The following is a 16320-nucleotide window of genomic DNA, read 5'->3' as shown; positions in this document are numbered from 1 at the left end:
CTGGGTATATACACTGTGTCCAAGATAAAGATGTCCAATGTCCATCATGGGGATCTCCCAAACTATAGAAAATACGACGATGATCAAATTAGAGAAAAGTTCTGCAATTAAAAAGTTATTATAGTTCTTTGAAGAAAATCAGAAAATTCCGATTACTTCCAAAGATATTCCAAAAAAACCGAAAATCGCCGATTTTATTTTTATACAGATAAAAAAAATAACAAAAAGTCATTGCCACTTTTGGAACTACAAAACATCGTTAAGAATTTTTCAATACGTTTCGTTTCGGGGAAATCATAATACAATTTATTTTTTTATATGGCCCTAATCGTAGAATAACTGCACAACACAAATTTCGTGGAAAATAGGAAATTTATCCGATCATAGGTATGCTCGCACGCTTCATCCTGTTGAAACCAACAGTTTCCAACTTTTGTGTTTTTTTTTGTGTGCCGTACAACGTTGTATTCGTAATAAAAGAAAATGCTACTCAATACAGTGTGTACTTTTTTACGGGCCATATATAAAAAAAGTATTTCTACGAAACGAAACGTTGTATTGAACATTTCTAAACGGAGCCTTGTAGAGCTCAAAAGGTGGCCATGAGAAAGTGTTTTTTTTTGTATCTGTATAACATCAGGAAAAAATAAAAACGAAATGGACAAACTTTTTTTCTGGCACATCTTCGAAAGTAATCGGAATTTTCTGGTTCTCTTTAATTTCGTCCCTTTTCTCCACTGTGACCATCTTCGTATCTTTTATGGTTTTGGAGATCCCATGATAGACATTTTAATCCTGGACACAGTGTATAACCAGCACCATATTACATGCATTGCTCTTATATTAAAACCGCGATTAAAAAGTTGACGACGATGTTGAATGATTGCACATTAAAAAACAGAAAAGCCAAAAAGGCAAAATTTAACACCTGTTAGCCGCATGGATTGAACGTCGTAATTTTGCCTTTTTGGCTTTTCTGTTTTTTAATTTGTAATCTTTCAACATATTCGTCAACGTTTTAATATAAAATCAATGTTTTAGAAAATTAATCTAATTAATGTTATGATCACCAGTTTCGGACCAACACACTAAATCTTTTCTGATGAAGGTTGCAACGCCAACCGAAATATATTAAATTTATTAAATAACGGTCTTTACATTTGGCACTAAGAATTTTCCCATTTTAATCACCTTGTATTCTTTTAAACGCATTAGGAACTTTACATCGGATTTCCGCATCTATTGAACAAAGCAGCTCAAAATTTGAAAATTTGGTGCTTATTTTTACACAAGTTAATCTTCATTCAACAGTATGCATTTGCAGCTCAAAGCATCATATAAAGTGCTGATGCTAGGGCAAGATGTATGTTGGTAATTTTTTGGATAACTGTTGTGCAGTATTGTTAAAAAATAAAATAAATTTCTGTGAGGCGTTAACCCTTTACAGCTGGTGGCGCCAAGTGCTACTTACAGCATATTGATTGTCACTCACTTGATGAAAACAAAAAGTTGTGTTCTAAATTGGAAGATGAATATTTAAAATAAGCACGTTGAACTGTAATGAAGAAATATCGACACTAATTCCAAGAAAATTCGATGCCTAAAAGGAACAAAAAAATCGTAACAAAATTAATTGGTTGATCTCTAATTTTGTAATTTGTACGTACTTTTTAATAATGCAAAGGCAATTTGTCTATCGACGTTGGTTGAAATTTAATAACGTTAGTAGAAATCGAAATACATGGGGAGCTAGAATTTGTATCGATTTTGTTACAACTTCTTTTCTTTTCGAAAAAGGTAGCCGACTTCAACGCTCACAGTAATAATAGAAATAAAATGAAGAGAAGCCACTTTAACGCGTCGTTTATTTGTAGACTGTGCACATGAAAACTGCAGCGCATATTGCTTTGAATCCCATAAATATTATTCGATCAAACGAGAGCGTGATTACTCTCGGGTCTCGAAGGGTTGCTGCAACGTGAAAAGCAGAGGCTGCCATGATTGGTCTCAGATGAGGGGCGGTAAACAGTGGACACATAGGGTTCATATTATAGCATTTGTTGAACAAACAGTAACTGTTTGCTCTTTGATTAAATCAGACTTGATTATTGCGGGCTCACGGCTCGGAACGTTTGTAAAGCCTTAAATGTCCTGACATATGGTAAATGCAGGAATTATAAATTCGGCTTTTAGCTAGGAAATGTAAGGGATTAATAAATATTTCAACGTATTTTTTTAAGGCAGCATATAGGCTATAATATAATAAGAGCGACAGTTACGGTTTTACTGACCATCGTCTTATACCAAAATGTATACTTACTCAACGAAAAATTGCAGAGAAAGCCATGAAATAAAACTCAAGGGTGACATAAAGACCAATTCCTATCAAACGTAGCTTTACGGGTGTATATGGTCTTCCGTGTTTACTTCTTAATGCTTCCGTTAGAGCACTACTACATTTCTTACATGAAATGTTTGAAAATCGGAGCGTTTTATATAAATCTTAATTTCCTCTTATGGAATTCGACAGTTACGATGATCATAAATGTACCTCTTCAATTTTATTCGCTTTATTTGTTGTGGTACCAACTTGGAATCAATACTAACATTTATTCACGTGAATTTTGAATAATAAACACGAAAATCTGTCAAAATTTAAAAACAATCAGCCATACAACAATGCGCAAACGTATAATGGCACGACAAGATACTAAATAATTAAATCTTAACTGTTACGAGCTCGTTGATTTGAGAGCTGTTTTGTCGTTGAGGTGTAACTTTTCCGTTTTCGGGTTTATTTAAATTAAAATTTTCCCAATGAAGTTATATTACATTCATTATTCCAGTGCTCATTTATATTTTTAGCGTAACACAACGAAGTTGAGGTAAAGCTTATGTGCTCGTGTTTCCGTCTGTCCGTCCGTCCGTCCGTTCCATCGAGATGGCCTGGGCCACCTAGATACTTCGGGTTTTCGCTAATTGATAGCTGTTATGGTCTATATTAGCCCATTTCGATCAGTTTCATTTAACTCCATATTTTGCGCAAACTGCGCAATGCCAACTTTCATATTTATGGAGATATTTCTTTGAAATTTTAACGACAGACGCTTCTAGTAAAGATAAACATTTCGCACACAGTAAAAATTATGTGGGCATGCGCAGTGACTGCAGATTGATACAAACGTAACTAACCTTCTACATATAAAAATTTTTTATCAAGGTGTTTCCAACTTTTCAAAGTCAGCGAAGAGAATAACTTTCAGATGCATATTTCAGGATCGAAATAAAATCACTATCTTTTAAGCAAACTGACCAAAGCCTGAGGCTGACAAGAAAACAGCAGGTCAATAACAGAGGGGTGTTGTTTAGCGTTATGGTTTATTTAATGGATGGAAGGGATAGACGAAAGGATATTGTCATTTTTTGTGGATTCCTTAGAAAATGGAATGAAAATGAAGGTGCGCGAGGAGTCGAAATACAGCCATGCTTTGGATGGATCTTGTGTAGTATCCATAGTAGAGTATGTACCTATGTACCTACAACTTATTATGTAAAAATGATTAATTACTAAACCTTTATACAAAAGCGGTAGCTCGGGTTGTGTTTGAACTTCCTTAACAAAAGTTAGTTAATCCAAATTCAACAAATCTCCTTATTGTATCGACACGCTCAATACGAGCACGTACATGTGAACACTGTAGCAACTACCGTATACGTGTTCAATTTGTAAGTAATTTACTGTGAGTTGTAATCCACTAATGATAAATTGATTTTCCGGTAACATAAATCAAGCGTAGGACGTTTCTTCAAAGGATTAGCGCGCGTCCAATTACAATTGATTAATTTAAGTGTGGTAAAAAGGTTGGTACGTACGTTGATATATTGTTGGAATGAAGAGTCGAATAATTTCGAGATCGCGTTGAGAAAGCTCAATTTCATGGTGGTTGATCACACACAGTTTCGTTGCACATAGAGGTTTCAAGTTTCAATCCCAAATGGATGTACAGAAGCAAGTTAAATAAAATGACATGACTACCGACTGTAATTTGTCATATAACGGCTGCTCCTATGCACTAACTTATAGTTCCAAACAATTAGTGACTTGTGTTCATTCATCAGCTTGAAGAGTGCTCTGCAAGGAATAATGTTACCTACTTATCGAAATGTGTAAGAATCCAGTTTCGAGAAAGGGAAGGATAGGATGTTGGTAGGTACGCGACAACGCACTCATCATTGAAGCAGCCTCTTTATTCTATGGAGTATTTGCGTGTTTAAAATCGTTGGTCCACTCAAAGAGCCTACATTCACGTAAACTTGACAAACAAGAACTTACAAAAATTCGATAGTCGCACTTGGCAGATGTCGACAGAAGTGAGCTACGATCGCCTTCATTATATTCGCTTATACTGATGACGTCACTTCAAATAATCTCAAATTCATATTATTTACTCCTGCAATGGCCTATCACAAAATCCATTTATGTTTACTTTTTACAGCATATAAAAATTTTGATTTTACAGTGTAGCTTAAATTTAGTTAACAGTGCATGTACGATTATTTAATGATTAAGCAAATGAATTGATATTGTGGCGCGGGTATGTGCCTCATCAAGTAGCTAATGCGGGGTAGTGAAGTAGCATGTGCTCTTACAGATGGGACGTAAGGTTTAAGCGAGCCATATTACTATTTATACGCTACAATTAGCGCCATAAATTGGTCATTTTAAAATCGGGTTGGTCCTATAGTTAAGGGTTAAGTGAATTATAAAAGTGAGTACCAGAAAAGAAGTTCAGTGCCAAAGTTCTTCGAAATTAGCAATGCTGTAATAAACTTAGTGAAGATTACCAACCTCAGTAATAGTTGAAACGTAAAGCTTTCCAAATATTGCATCGTTTTGTTTTCACACGTCGAATTAATCAGCCTTAATTGGTCGTTTTTTGAAGACATTTTACCAGACCTAATTGCCGTGCCCAACATTTGGATATTTACCTCTGGTCATCTTCTTCTGCCTGTCAAGATTGCTTCACTCATCTTTTCCGGCACCAGACAATTACCTTGGCAATTGCCGAGTCCAATTTACTTTCACGAACTATCAGTGTCAGGTCGTTGGTAAAAGCGATCATCTTAACCCCGTCTACATCGCTTGTAGGCGAACCCCATCACATACAGTATACTCCACAGGGCAGGCCCTATGACCGAACCGTGGTCAACCCCCGAAGTAGTCATATCCGTCTGTTGGCTATAATCCTCCAGTCAGTGAGGTAGCTGTGTATAATTTTTTATGTCTTACTAACCTATCATAGCACATTTTATATCTGATACGCGGGCATAAAGTACCACTTTATGCCCTAGGGCATTAAGTATCACCATAGTAACTCATTTATACTTAATGACAAAACAAACAAATATTTGCAGGTCATTGAAAATTAGAAATGTCAATTATTAATTGTCAATACCTACTAAATCACAAGATTGTCTTTATTTCGTATAGTTTCTGGAACTTCTTGCTCATTCACGATGAACTATGCGGTTAAGCGCATGAGTCGTTGATCACAAATCCATACTGTTTTGGTGATAATCTTCCGGTTGTTATCCGTTCCAGTCTTAAATTAAATATCTTTTCGAAAATCTTTCCGATGAAATCCAAGAAATAAATTAGCCTGAATCGATCGAGAACTCCGAGTGCATCGACAATCAAGGTATTTACAAACAATTATCTGCATCGTAGCTTGTCCGAATGCCGAATTGCCTTTCTCGTAGTTTGCCCCGTTGTGGATTTTTAAAGTAGCGTCAAAGCCATTCGATCTCGGCGGTATAACTTCCATATATTGCTGTGTAAATAATGTCGGTTTGGGACGTTGACGTTGAGACCTCGGCAGTTGAAGGGAATGCGGGTGTTTAATTATTAATAAAATGCTCATTACAACTCATTTTAAAATTGCATGCGATTATTTACGAATGAACACAACACGACTATGCGTTTTTGCTTTGTTTATTTGTTGTGTTAATGCATTTATGACAGCTCCGACCTAATTTATTAAGGTATGTCGTATTTTATAAAAAGTTAATATAATTGTCTAGAGATAATGTAATGTTTTAATCCGAAAAAACTGTTTTGTTTTCGTAGAAATGTTATAGTTTAGATAAGATAATCCCGAGTAAAGTTTCGCGTACGTGAAAAAACAAGCGCCCTGTCACAAGTTGTTGGTTGTTGTTGACTTCTCGCGTTACCAAGGGTCCGTAAGTCGGTAAGAAATTTTTTCCGCTGCGGAATCAACGCAGCATTATTTCCGCTACAATTGCAACGACACGGGAGCGATATTATCGCTGCGGAAAGGAATACGTCTCTCACAATGAATCACTGCCAAATAAACGCTAGGACAGTCGTATCGCAGCGGAAAGCGCGTCCGGTTGCGTTGAATCCGCTAACGCTAGCGGAGCCAGAGATGAGAAGCGTAAAAAAAACGCCCGTCTAGTTTATTTATAAGCGCGTGTATCTCATTCCAGCGTGTAAAACGCTGCGTTGATTCCGCGGCGGAAAAAACGCCCGTCCAGTTTCGCACTAAAAGGGGCCTTTTTGGCAGGTTCGAAATGCCGTTTTTTAGAAGTTTTTTTGCAAGTTTCGAGGCAGGGTGCCATTCGTTAAATTAAAATTTTTTCTCAAGTTCGAAGCCGAGTTGCAGTTCTCTGAAGAAGCCGTTTGTCAATTACCGGATTGCCGACCGTTTTATAGAGAAGTTATTCGTCACCTTCCGAAGCCAAGTTTGATTTTGGTTTGAGGTGTGAGAAGACGTTTAAGTTGGTGGCAGAGTTAGTTGCCTTGTTGCCTTGTTTCGTTGTTAAACCATTTCGTCAAAGAGAAGCCAGTACGTGCTAGAAATAGTAGTTTTATTGAACGTATCGATCACGTTAAACGGACAGCCATGCGTATTTTTGTGTTCAGTCAGGTATTACAATCAACGTCTCTACAACCTGATAGGAGAATTGGATTCAGAAGACCAAGTTGTTGTGCAATATTAATGTAAAGACAGTTTTAACTACCTACTTCCGATTTGCATTAAGACGGTGTTTTGTGGACTCCAACTGTTCGTAAAATTTTCAACTCGTGCCTGGACATTCTTAAATTGTTTACGTTTGCGTTACAGTTTGCTTTATTGTTATTGTACAATGTACACAACGTTGGTAAAGATATAAGTAATTTACTTTTAGCACCATGACGTTATTGATTCATTTGACATTGAGTTAATTTCATATACGATTATACATAAAGTTTGAATATTTCTTACCAATGCGAGGTAAGATTTTTAAAAATGAATGTAGTTTAACCATTTACTTTACAGTATCGTTCCCCCTCAACCCTATTTATTAATATTATGTGTTCTCTTACAGCAAAGGCGATATTTTAAGAAAAATATGAACCAATTTAAATTTTATTAAAGAGTGTTGATTTATTATTCATCTTTTACCCCTTATCCTTGAGGCCAGAAAAAGGTTATTAACCAAGGAGCAGCCGAGGCATATTAATATAATTACACAATAAGAACCACCCCAAATGTTATCAACCAGAAGAAGTAGGAGAAAAGGTAAATTTGTAACATCCGTTACAGAATCCACTACTATTTCCTCAACTTTCACTAGGTCTTAGGTCAAGCGGCCTTGTGGATACGGAAAAGGTCCCTTATCGTAACGTTATCAGTTGCGTTATTCCATCCCACCACCGCCCTTCTTCGTCTAACACTACACGCCACTATCTGGTACGCCTTCCTCTAGATGTCTTTGTCTAGCTGACCGCACAACCCTTTCCAACACCTACTCTTTCTGGCGCCGATCATGTCTGGTCTCTTTAATTTTTCAGAGCCGTCTTCTTCTTTGCCGCACACACCCCGGTTTGTAACTTGTGTTCGAACCCCCTGCTTGCCGAACACCATTTAACAATTGTTGTGTAGAGCTTAAAGGACAAGGTATTTTAGTTGTCTTAATCTTTAATTATATAATAATCAGAAGGCACACACTACCTTTGTGTGATTTGCTATAACACACATCACACATCAAAAATTATCATTGAACGTATAGCTTTTTTGAGGGGTTTTGTCCGTCTGCCAATCGAATTTTACAAATTCAAAAAAGTGTTTCTGAGTGCGAGCGGATTGTGAAAATTCCTTACTGAAATCGTAATCGACTCTTCCTATCCTGTTAATTGTCTCGACAACTCGCATGATATTCGTAATGACATTTAATCTTCCATTATTACTCAACAAGTACTGAAGGTTCAATCCCTACCAAAATCAATAGACACATTTTTGACTTAAACAAGAATTTTTTTTTGAAAGGTTGTAATTTGAACTTTTTGCCGTTTATTGTTTTGGTGTTGTGGCGTTACATATTGTAACGTGATTTATAAATTCGAGTTCGATTTATATCAATATTTATTAAACAGAACTAAAACACTATAAAATCCGTACAATTTATATCGATTATTTATATCACTCACACTTCGCAATTTATATTTCCGCGCTCGATGTTTACGTACTCGTTCGGTAGTAGACTGCCGCGATGTTCGGTCCGCAACCATTTATACACGCAAGCAATGTAAGTCCAGTACATTCTCGAATATTCCTACACAAAATCCCACTATCGCGCGCGTAGAAAATTCCAGAGCGCCAAAGGCGACGTCATGTCTGGAGCATTTCCGTTACAATATTATTAGCTCGTAAGGTAAAACAAATGTGTGGCGTTGCAGCAATTGACCATTAGTAGGTTATTAGAAGTGCCAAAATCAAAGTACACAATTTAAATAATTACAATAGGGCAAATTTCTGTTAGGTACGTGAAACGATGGAAACAATAGTGGCATAAATTAGATAACTTCAGAATCTAACGAAGCTGCCATCATGTACAACACTGAATAATAGATAACTAAATTACAAAGTCAAGCACTTTTAAAGGGCTCTTAATTATCTTTCATTGGAATTCGTACAAATCTACTAAAGCGGTATATAATCATTACAACGGTCGGATTTTCTGGTATCCTAATTGTCCCGGGCATTCAAAGCCACCAAAACTATTTTATTTGTGGGTAGTTTAATATCCGTGAACTAAGGAGAAACGTAACATAAAGTAGAATTAGCTTAATAAAAAGATTAACATTTGAAAACTGTAACAAAGTCTCAACACCCTACTCTCTAGAAATATTTTTAATGAAGTGTCTGCTTTAACATCGTTAAAACACTTCTTTATTAGATTGGCAATTTGGCATTATATAAGAGGAGGCGGATTCTCGAGATTTGCGACCAGAATTTGATTAGTTATGGAATCAGCTTCTTGAGCGTATTCCGCTCGTAGTCAGAATATTAAACTGTCATCGACGGTAAAAACTCCGACTGCACTAGCTTTTAATTTGGCTTGAATTTTAAATTTGAAATTTATCCACTCAGCTTGAAATATAAGTTTCTTTCGATCCATGTCCGGAATAATATTCTATTTTTTTCTCTTTATTAAATTATTAAGGAATATGATTGAAAATATAGCAGCTGTTTCAGGAATTTAATTTCTTTGTCGCGGCTCGATTTTTAACTTTGGGTGTTATTAAATTTGAGGATTAATGAAAAATAACTTCCCAGATGCATTTGTGCATTCTTAATTTGTTTTACGAACCGAGAAATGCCACCAACTGTGTCGGAGTCTGGGGATTTAGTAAATTAGTTGCGGAGTTAAATTGCTATTGGTGGTTAAACGTGTCACAGGAAACTGTATTCCTAATTACTAACTTTCTAGACTGAAAGCGGTTATTGTAGTATGTGAGAAACAGAAAAACTAGTGTTAGTACCTGTGGTAACAATTTTAAAAAGAAACTATCTGCCAGTTACAATCGATCGTCTAATAGTCTTTAATAGAGAAACAAGTCGTCTGTGCTACAAACTTTATTATGTCATTAAAGAGTAATTTCAAAATCGATTAGTTTGCAAAGAAGTAGCCTACCCCGGTTAAATTTCTCCTTAGTGTATTATAACTTGTCCTTATAACAAATAATATATTAGAGCGAATATAGAGGTCGACGTATTTGATAGATGAAGTGTATAAAATTTTATTTATCAGGTAAATATTGCTGTGAGTGGTGGACTGGTTGGTAGACACACAGTTGGGAAAAGAAAACAGAAAGCGTTCCAAGCCCAATCTCATTCTGCAGTGTGCTTACATTAAAAACATTTTGTTTTGTGAGCAAGCTTTCCGGATTCCAATTACAGAGACTTGAAAATTATCTTTTACTGGTAATGGAAAGCACACAAAATGAAAATTAGTTTTCTATTTCGTATAAGTTGGATGTGGAATAATCAAAAATTATTATATTTTGCCTTCCTACTTATCGTAATAGTTCTAGAATAGCGCAACTGTCTCCCTTCAAATACCAACTCCTACAATTGAAATAAAGCACTCATTCGAAAACGCCTGAAACAATATTATTCCAAGGCTGCGTACCAAATCATTTGACTGCGACACTCTGAATAAATACCCCACCTCAAGAGCTATTGAATACACTCAAACCGTTACTGTTTTTATATCGAATTACCAACCAAGCTTTTGTAGTTACCTAGTTCCGATATCAGATTCCCGAATTAAGTTTCCGATTCGATACACTGTGGCTTTGATAACTTCATCTGTTACCATTAGAACTTGGCTTCAATTACAATGCTTTTAAGAAGACGACTCCTTGTGTAACTTCTATTAAGTGCATCTGGAATTAATGCTACATTTCCGGATATAACAGGACAATTACAAAAGATTTGGTAATCTTTAGTTATAGTCCGTGTTCCCACTATTATTTAGTTTGTTTCGTGTTGACGGGACTTTCCATATAGCGCGGATGTTCTATTGTTTTTTGAACATTCAAAACGTTTAAGGATATACTATTTCGGCCTTCGGGCTTAAGTATGAAAAACCCTGCCAGCCAGTGATTTTTTGTGCTACACTTGAATAGATCTTTAAAGGAATTATTAAGTACAAACCACAGAAATTAATAACCGCGGAGTGCTAGTCATGATTTTTGGAACTCTCGGAAAGAAATGTTTGCGTAACCCAATTTGTGACCAAAAACCAGTAATTCAAAGAGACTCGCGGCGTTTTAAGTCAAAATAACATCACGTCCTTATGCTATTCCAATCCGTGGTTATTAAACGTGTTAGTATTGTTATTATTATTGTTATAATTATTATTATTCTACTTGCATTTCTCTCTTAATTTATTGTTCTTACTTCCGTAAAAGTTTCTTTTTATGTTAATTGTACTGGCACTTATCATGTAATTTTAGTATGATGTTACCTGTTAATGTTATTGACAATTGCTGCTATTCTTATTAATAACTAGGTACAGAAAAAATAAAATAAACGAAACTAACCAATAACAACATGTAAGTAACTGAAGTGTGTAAAATGTTTAATGACAATTTAAGAATGAGATTTCGAACCACTGATGAAATTTTTAGTAGTAAATTACTATTGGTTTAATAAAAAAAAATGTAGACGCGCTACCTTGTAAAATTTACATTTGTTGCAATTGAAATTCAGGTTGCGTATGCGTACTCCTTTTTTTAGTCTACATATTATGCTCCCTTTTTTCTAAATTTCCCACTTTGACGATTACCGAAAGCGGTGACTGGCGAGTTTAGACGTTCCAAATAACAAATTCTCTCACCGGTACAATATATTCATTTTCAGGAAAACAAACAAATTTCAATTTTGCTCGACCTACTTTACAGAGTTTGTACCACGGATAAAGCAATACACACAGAATTATTATAATAAGCTGAAATGAGAACATTTTTCCATTTCCTTTAGTATTTAGTGTGCCGCACAAATTGCACTATTAGGTAGAAAAGTGTTATTACTCTCCGGAAATGGCATCCGCTTTATGAATGCACGCTCCTTATGTGAATACATTTCAAGTGCAGTGAAGTATCCAATTTGCAGTTATTTCTAAACATTTACTTCAAAAATTCATAGAGCCAACATATGAACATGTTATCTGCATATTGCAAGAGAGAGGTACTTCGAATTGTAATAATATCGTCCCGTAATAATTTGCGAGAGTTAAGCCAGTGTATAATAGCAAGTTGGAAACTTAGGGCAGTAAGGGGTGGTTTTTTGTTTGTAATAAACATAAATTAATTTGGAAACAACCCCTGGCAGTTCAGGGTTGGTTTACATCAGCTAAAGACGAAGCTAAAACAGATAGTTGCATCTCGCGCGTGTCTTGAGTCTTTATGTCCCGTTATCCTTCCTGCCTTTAGGGAATGTGTAAGATAAACTACGATATGGTCTTTAGGGTCGAATGAGGTTTAGTAATGGATCTCCATCTAGTGTACAGGAACATAAAACAAGTACGTTAATGTTAAATTCAAGTATGTATAGTTAGGGGTTCTTTTAGTTACAATAGCATTTCGATACGCTGCCGGTAGCTTTACTTAATTTCCCTCAAGTTACCCTCAAGTAAAAGAATAACTAACCTTAAGATACTTTTGAAAAATACGTGTTCGAAGAGATTAACATTTAAATTGCATTGCTGTTCTGTTCGATATAATTTGTTTGTAAGATTTCCAGCTCATCCCTAGGCTCATCCTTGGTGGATGGCTCTGAACGGTGATGGAGGGTAAAACATACTTTTGTTTGTATTTCAAAAGTGGTCAATGGTAAGCCATCATAAATGTAAAATAATATCACAAAATCAGAAACTTCGAACACCATATTTGTTTTTTTTATTGAAACCCTCTTCTTTCTAACCTAAATTGTTCGCAAAGCCAAAAGCTTCCTAAAGCTTCCTTTTAAAAGCTCATGTCCGTTATATAAATATAATATTTATAAAGTTTCCTACACCTTTCCCTAATTTATCTCATCAACTAAAACATTATAAAAATATTTGATTGTTCAGCCATGCAAACAGTCAGCACATTAAAATCAAAAAACCGTTTTGACGCTGTCAATAAACAACTCAAGTAAAATATTTTTTTTTGTTATACCTGAATAACAATTTCAGTTTTGAACACTTAAGTGCGTTCGAAATCGAACCCTTAAAACACAAGTTCTTTAAAGGTTGCTAAGTAATGTTACTTCAAATATGACTTATGAAATAAAAAATCTTCTTAGGTCGCTTTCTGTAAATGCAAAAGATTCTTTGACTTGTACCTATCCTTTGTGTTAATCTTTCACAAACGCGTGTAATGTAGGGTATACTGCTGTTCCAGTATAAGGTCAATATTATTTTATTATATTCGGCCTCATTTCGTAAATAAATAATGTAGTACCCTCGTATCTGGTCGTTCTAACCACAATTTGAAAGCGCAAAATAACGCCCCCTCCACCGCTGAGTCACTCTCTAAACACCTTACACTTCAGTCTTCGTTTTTGTGTCGAACTATCGACATACGTTCTTCTTTCGGCGTTTTGTTGTTTTTGTGATGCCGAAGCATTCTAAAAGACGGAGAAGTCGCAGCCCTTTGCCTGTGACGATCGAAGCTTTAGGATCTTTATTACAAAAAATTGATCATCGCCTGGGAAAGGTCGAGAAAAGACAAAGAAAATACCGCTCCCGGTCATCGACACCCCGTTCTCGGCGAGGTTCGCGTGAACGCGCAAGTGTCACTCGCGGTTCACCGGCAAGGCCTGTTTTGAGTTCTCCCGCTGGTTCAACAGCGAGTGTTTTGGAAGATTATGATGACTACGCCTCCGATAAGGAAAATGAATTGACAAATTTTGGTAAGTTGATTACTCGTTTTGTACGAGTATAACGTGCACAGATTTTGAATATTAATTTTTTAACAAATTGGCTCGTTTGGATTAAAGCCGAAGGCCTATCTACCTAGGGTGGTAGAGTAATATGTACCTAGTGTGGTACTTATTGTAAAATATAATGAAGTTTAGTAACGTTTATATTATAATTTTTTCTCTATGGCTATCGATTTCGGCAACATTGCCATCATCAGGCCTAGCTATAAATATATTTCTGTATTATATAAACAACATAATCTTTATCTTGTGCTTACCGTCAAGGTTTTAAAAGGCCCAGCGTATTTTATACATGTCCGATGAAGTGCGTATACATGACATGTATAAAAACGCTGCCTTTTTAAACCTGACCGGTAAGCACAAGTATAAGATTATGTTGTTTATATTATACAGAATATATTTATAGCTAGGCCTGATGATGGCCAATGTTGCCGAAATCGATAGCCATGAGAAAAAATATTAATATAAACGTTACTTAAACTTCATTATTATTCTTACTCTATTTTCATAACGTTTATCAAAAATGGAGGGAACGACATCAAAAATATGGTTACTATTGCTTATTATTATCGGGATTGTATCTCGACAACTGTCAGTGAGCCACAGTGCCAATTGTTCGGCTCGAAACTTTTGCATTGTACCTTAGTGGTACCTATTTATTGTGGTTGTAGAGGTAGTTGCAATACATGTTCAGAGTGTACTTTGTATGCACGTTGCCCCAATGTTGGGGGTTTTTTTTCGGTCAAGTTACCTTTGTTTTATCTAATGACCGTTTGTTTTTTTAGAGAGAACGGATGGAAGCGAGACAGGTGGAGTGCTTGCTCCTGATATCCCTAACTTTATTAGGCGAGGATGTCGCTTCAGAAAAAGTATTTTCTGATCCTTGGCAACCTGACTTAGCTTCACGTTGGGGAAAGCTTCTAAGAGCTGGTCTGCCAGAGGAGCAGAAATCAGTTCTTATTAAGAAATATCTTCCTCCTGAAAACTATGCAGAGTTGATACGTAGCCTACCGATAGAACTAGCCGTGACACTCATCCCCACTATTGCGTTGACGTCACAACTGACGGCGGCCGTCATATCGACTTTTAATGTAATTAATTCCAAGTAGTTTAATGTTGTACACTTAAATTAACTGTATTCGAACAGAATAAGTAAGAAAATGCCAAATACGTGCTGCGTCCCTGGTTGCAAAAGCAATTATAGTTCAAGAGACAAGGTTCTTTACGGTTTTTTGTTTTCCGAAAAATGAAGACGATTAAAAAAAGTAGTTAAGATGTATTCACCGGGACAATTTTGAAATTACTAGTTACTCCAGGGTTTGTATAAAGCATTTCTCCGACATTTTCATTATTCGGGTAGACAAGATGACTAGATAAGACAATACAGCATTAACAGTTCCACGAGACCAGATTAAACTTGCCGAAGACACGTATCCCACCATTTTTGAAAATCAGCCATCATATATGAAAAGGATGTAAATGATGAGTTACGGGAAAATATAGACCTTTGCAACTACAAATGACCGAAAATCTGTAGTCTCTAGGTGGTCCAGGGGCCGAGATCTCGATGGAACAGACAGATAGGCAGACGACGGAATGACGAGCACATAAGCGTTACCTCAACTTCGTTGTGTTACGCTAAAAAAGGCAGATGTGTGTATTAGAATGTTTAAATTTGATTTGTTTTCAGCTCGGTTTTCAGTGAGTATTTGTTGTTTATGTACGTATTTAATAAAATTTTTGCATAATAACACGTGTCTATAATTAGGAAACAACATATAACAATCCTGCGGCTCAAAATAAGTAATTACTTAATGTTTTCGTGTTAAATGAGTACGCACGCGAATCAAATTGCATTTAAACACATAGTATCGCGTTGCAGTGGCCCATCTCCAGTTGTGACGTCACTAAATCAATGTCACGGCTAGATCTATCGGTAGGCTACGGTTGATACCGCCGAAAATTAACCCTGAAGTTAGAGGCGCACTTCAAGAAAATACAGCTCGCAGAGATCTCCGGTTGTCACAGTTGCAAACTCAACTTGGTGCAGCAATTTCGGGAATTGGATCAGTTGTTACAAGCATGATTGCAGGAACTGGAGAATTTAAGCATTTCATCGAAATTCTTAGTGACGCTGGACGACTGCTTTGTGATATGCATCACGGAGAATCAATTTCAAGGAGGGAGCTGATATCAGTTAACCTCAATAAGGACGTCAAGGATACATTGAAAAATACCCCTTTAATTGACTGTTTATCTTTATTTGGGAATGATTTAGAACACAGTCTAAAAGAGGTCGCTGACTTCGGAGGTTAGTGCTATCGGTGGTAGATTAAAAAAGTTTGTTGATAGATGGGTTAAGCTCGGCTTTGACAAAACTGTTGTCTCATATACTAGGGGATTTCGTGTTCCCTTTCATATAAGACCCATGCAGATCTGTAGACCTGCAGAACCAAAGTGGTCTTTAAGCGAATTTAAGATAATTAATGAGTTGATACAGGATTTGGTTAATAGGAAAGCCATCAGCTTAGCTAATCCAAGTGAG

The 16320-nt window shown here is 36.1% G+C and overlaps 1 protein-coding gene across 1 annotated transcript in view; it reads right to left on the bottom strand.

The window, feature by feature from the left end:
* Positions 1-15811: 15811 nt before the first annotated feature.
* Positions 15812-16320, bottom strand: part of LOC116163034 — a 1457-nt gene continuing 948 nt past the window's right edge. Inside the window, exon 3 of the mRNA XM_031476862.1 lies at positions 15812-15870. Coding sequence (XP_031332722.1) covers positions 15812-15870 — 59 coding nt within the window. The remainder of the gene's footprint in view (positions 15871-16320) is intronic.

This window comes from Photinus pyralis, unplaced genomic scaffold (assembly GCF_008802855.1).
Source record: "Photinus pyralis isolate 1611_PpyrPB1 unplaced genomic scaffold, Ppyr1.3 Ppyr1.4_LG2, whole genome shotgun sequence".
NCBI classification, from domain to species: Eukaryota; Metazoa; Arthropoda; class Insecta; order Coleoptera; family Lampyridae; genus Photinus; species Photinus pyralis.
The sequence above is the reverse complement of the archived record's forward strand: the minus strand, read 5'-3'. Positions and strand labels throughout refer to the sequence as shown.